Here is a 3,608-nt window from a genome sequence, read left to right as displayed (position 1 = left end):
CCGGCTCTTTTAACGGCGGGAGCATCACGGATCCCCCCCAGCCCCGGTACCGGCTCTTTAAGGGGTGGGAACAGCGGGGGACCACCCCCCAAATTCCTGGCTCTTCTAACGGGGATAACCACAGGGATCCTCGCTCTTTACCGACTCCTAACAGCGGGGAGGATCAGAGCCCCGGTACCGGTTCTTTAACGGGTGGGAGCAGCGGGGACCCCCCAGCCCCGGTACTGGTTTTTTTGGGGGGGGAGCAGTGGGGACCCCGCAGCCCCGGTACCGGTTGTTTTTGGGGTGGGAGCAGCAGGGACACCCATCCCCCCAGCCCCGGTACCGGTTCTTTTTGGGGGGGGAGCAGTGGGGACCCCCCAGTCCCGGTACCGGTTGTTTTTGGGGGGGGAGCAGTGGGGACCCCGCAGCCCCGGTACCGGTTGTTTTTGGGGTGGGAACAGCAGGGACCCCCCCCTCTGCTCCCGGTTGTTTTTGGGGTGGGAGCAGCAGGGACTCCCCTCTCTGCTCCCGGATCTTTTTGGGGTGGGAGCAGTGGGGACCACCTCTCTGACCCCGGATCTTTTGGGGTGGGAGCAGCAGGGGCCCCCTGCTCTGATCCCGGATCTTTTTGGGGTGGGAACAACAGGGTCCCCCTGCTCTGATCCCAGTTGTTTTTGGGGTGGGAGCAGCAGGGTCCCCCTGCTCTGATCCCGGATTTTTTGGGGTGGGATCAGCAGGGTCCCCCCTCTCTGATCCCGGATCTTTTTGGGGTGGGATCAGCAGGGTCCCCCCCCTCTGCTCCCGGATCTTTTTGGGGTGGGAGCAGCAGGGTCCCCCTGCTCTGATCCCAGTTGTTTTTGGGGTGGGATCAGCAGGGTCCCCCACTCTGATCCCAGATCTTTTAAGGGCAGGAGAAGCTGGGACCCCGCTCTGTTCCTGGCTTTTTGGGGACAGGCTCGCCCTTTTTGGGGAGCACATTTGGGGGGGCTTCAGGGCTGTGGGAACCCACCTCAGCCACCCCCATCCCCTCCCAGGAGTGACATTTATTGATCCCCAGAATCCCCCAGGATGGGGAGATCACCCCCAAACTCACCCATTTTTACCCCAGGACTGAGCCCCCCGACACGGGGAGGGTTTTGGGGTGCAGGAGGAGGCCCCCAAAGCAGGGATAAAGCAACCAGAATTCTGTTTATTGATCACTTCAATCCCTGCCTCCTGCCGGATCCACAGGGATCATCGGCACAGGAGGAGAAACAATGGTAAAAAAAAAAAAAAATTCCAACAAAATAAATGTAAATAAATTAAATTCCCAACGAATCCCACGGACCCAGGCCAGAGGCGCCCTGCCCACGGTACTCGGAAAATCAAAAAGGGGGAGTAAAAATGAGAAAAGATCAAGGAAAAAAAAAAATAAAATAAAAGTATATTAAAAAAAAAAATAAAATAAAATAAAAAAAATACAGAACCACAATCACGAGTGTCTGGAAAAGTAACACCGAGGGCGGAGAAAGCAGAGCCAAACACGGATTGGGAGGAGGTGGGAGATGCCCGGGGGGGATCCGGCGGCTCCCGGGCCAGGGAACGGGGCATGCACGAAGCGAGGGGGGACAGGAGGGTCCCCAAGGCCAAGGACCCCTCACTCCAGGGTCGGTGACACCACCGAGCGAGGTGGAAATCCCAGAGGGGGGACGAGGAGACGGAGCTGTCCTGGGTGGGGGCACCGGGTGTGAGGCAGGATTTGGGGGGGGGGGACCCCCGAGAGGGTCTGGCAGTGCGTGGAGCCCCCGCTCCCCCTCTCTCCTTGAAACAGAGAAGGAGCCGAGACGGCTTTCAAACAACTCCAGTCAAGCGGAGAACCCAAAAACCCGACTGCAGGCCGTCCCCGCGGCTCCCACACCCGTCCTCATCAGATCTCCTCCACGCCGTGAGCGAAAATCATGACGAGCCCCGGCTCCAGCACCATGTCCTCGCCCATGTGCTGGTTCTCGCAGGCCATCACCACCACGGCCTGCTTGCCGGGGATGCGCTTGGCCACGTAGTTCTCGTAGTAGCGCCGGTTCATCTGGCGCGTCTCCAGCGTGGCCAGCCCCTGCGGCCAGTTGCGCTCGTGGGCGTTCTCGATCAGCTCGTTGGTGATGGACGCCGGGCAGCCGCTCTCCACCAGCGAGCGCTTGATGACCGCCTGCAGCACCGCGTCCGGTGTGGAGATCATGCCGCCCCAGCGCGTCACCCGCGCCGGCTGCAGGGAGTTCACCCACCTGCGGGGACAGGGATGGGGTTTGGGGTGGGATTTTGGGATTGGGGAGGGTCACCCACCTGCAGGGACACNGTTCCCGGCCCCGGGGCCCCGCTCCACCGCCCGTTATTGGCCCCGGTGCCCCCGGACGCCGTTCCCGGCCCCGCCGCCCGCAAGTGTGACAAGAGAGGCAAGACCGGGAGAAATGTGTTCAAATGGAAGGAAATTGGGCTGGGATGGGATATTGGGAAGAAATTCCTCCCTGTGAGGGGTTGGAGTGGATTTCCCCATCCCTGGGAGTGTTTTGGAGCAGCCTGGGATAGGGGAAGGGAGTGGAGAGGGATGAGTCCCGGCGGGAGCCCTGGAGCGGCACCGGGCACCAAATACCGAGCACCGGGCACCAAACACCGGGCACCAAACGCCGGGCACCAAACACCGGGCACCGAGCACCAAACCCCGGGCACCGGGCACCGAGCACCGGGCACCAAACACCGGGCACCAGGCACTGAGCACCGGGCACCAAACACGGGGCACCGAGCACCGAGCACCGGGCACCAAACACCGGGCACCAAACACCGAGCACCGGGCACCAAACACCGGGCACCGGGCACCAAACACCGAGCACCGGGCACCAAACACCGGGTACCAAACACCGAGCACCGGGCACCAAACACCGGGCACCGAGCACCAAACACCGAGTGCCGAGCACCAAACACCGGGCACCAAACACCGGGCACCAGGCACCGAGCACCGGGCACCAAACACCGGGCACCGGGCATCAAACGCCGGGCACCGGGCATCAAACACCTTGGCACCGGGCACCGAGCAGCGGGCACCAGGCACCGAGCACCGGGCACCAAACGCCGGGCACCGGGCACGGAGCCCCGGTCAGGGCGGGGCCGGGAGCGGCGGCGGCGGGGCCGGGTCTATGCGGAGCGCGGCGGACGGAGGCGCGAGAGTCACGGTGGCCGAGTGGTTAAGGCGTTGGACTCGAAATCCAATGGGGTTTCCCCGCACAGGTTCGAATCCTGTCCGTGACGCCACGCTCATTTTTGCTGGTGGGGAACACCCGCGGAGCTCTCCCGGTACCGGCAGACACGCCCTTGCTCCTCCGGTACCGGTTAAATACACCCTGCTCCTCCGGTACCGGCTCTTTTAACGGCGGGAGCATCACGGAGCCTCCCGCCCGACGGGACCGGCTCTTTTAACGGCGGGAACAGCGGGGAGGACACACCCTCAGCCTCCGGTACCGGCTCTTTTAACGGTGGGAGCATCACGGATCCCCCCAGCCCCGGTACCGGCTCTTTTAACGGCGGGAGCATCACGGATCCCCCCAGCCCCGGTACCGGCTCTTTTAACGGCGGGAGCATCACGGATCCCCCCAGCCCCG

The 3,608-nt window shown here is 63.0% G+C and overlaps 1 protein-coding gene and 1 non-coding gene across 2 annotated transcripts in view; one reads left to right on the top strand and one right to left on the bottom strand.

The window, feature by feature from the left end:
- Positions 1 to 1,151: 1,151 nt before the first annotated feature.
- RNF41 (ring finger protein 41) overlaps positions 1,152 to 3,608 on the bottom strand; it is a 9,347-nt gene continuing 6,890 nt past the window's right edge. Inside the window, exon 2 of the mRNA XM_033511705.1 lies at positions 1,152 to 2,285. Within this exon, the coding sequence (XP_033367596.1) occupies positions 1,889 to 2,285 (397 nt within the window). The 3' untranslated portion in view covers positions 1,152 to 1,888. The remainder of the gene's footprint in view (positions 2,286 to 3,608) is intronic.
- Positions 3,177 to 3,258, top strand: TRNAS-CGA. Its single transcript has one exon. It is a non-coding gene; the product is annotated as a tRNA-Ser (tRNA).

Source organism: Parus major, unplaced genomic scaffold (assembly GCF_001522545.3).
Source record: "Parus major isolate Abel unplaced genomic scaffold, Parus_major1.1 Scaffold492, whole genome shotgun sequence".
In the NCBI taxonomy this organism is placed as follows: Eukaryota; Metazoa; Chordata; class Aves; order Passeriformes; family Paridae; genus Parus; species Parus major.
This window is presented reverse-complemented; position numbering and strand designations above follow the sequence as displayed.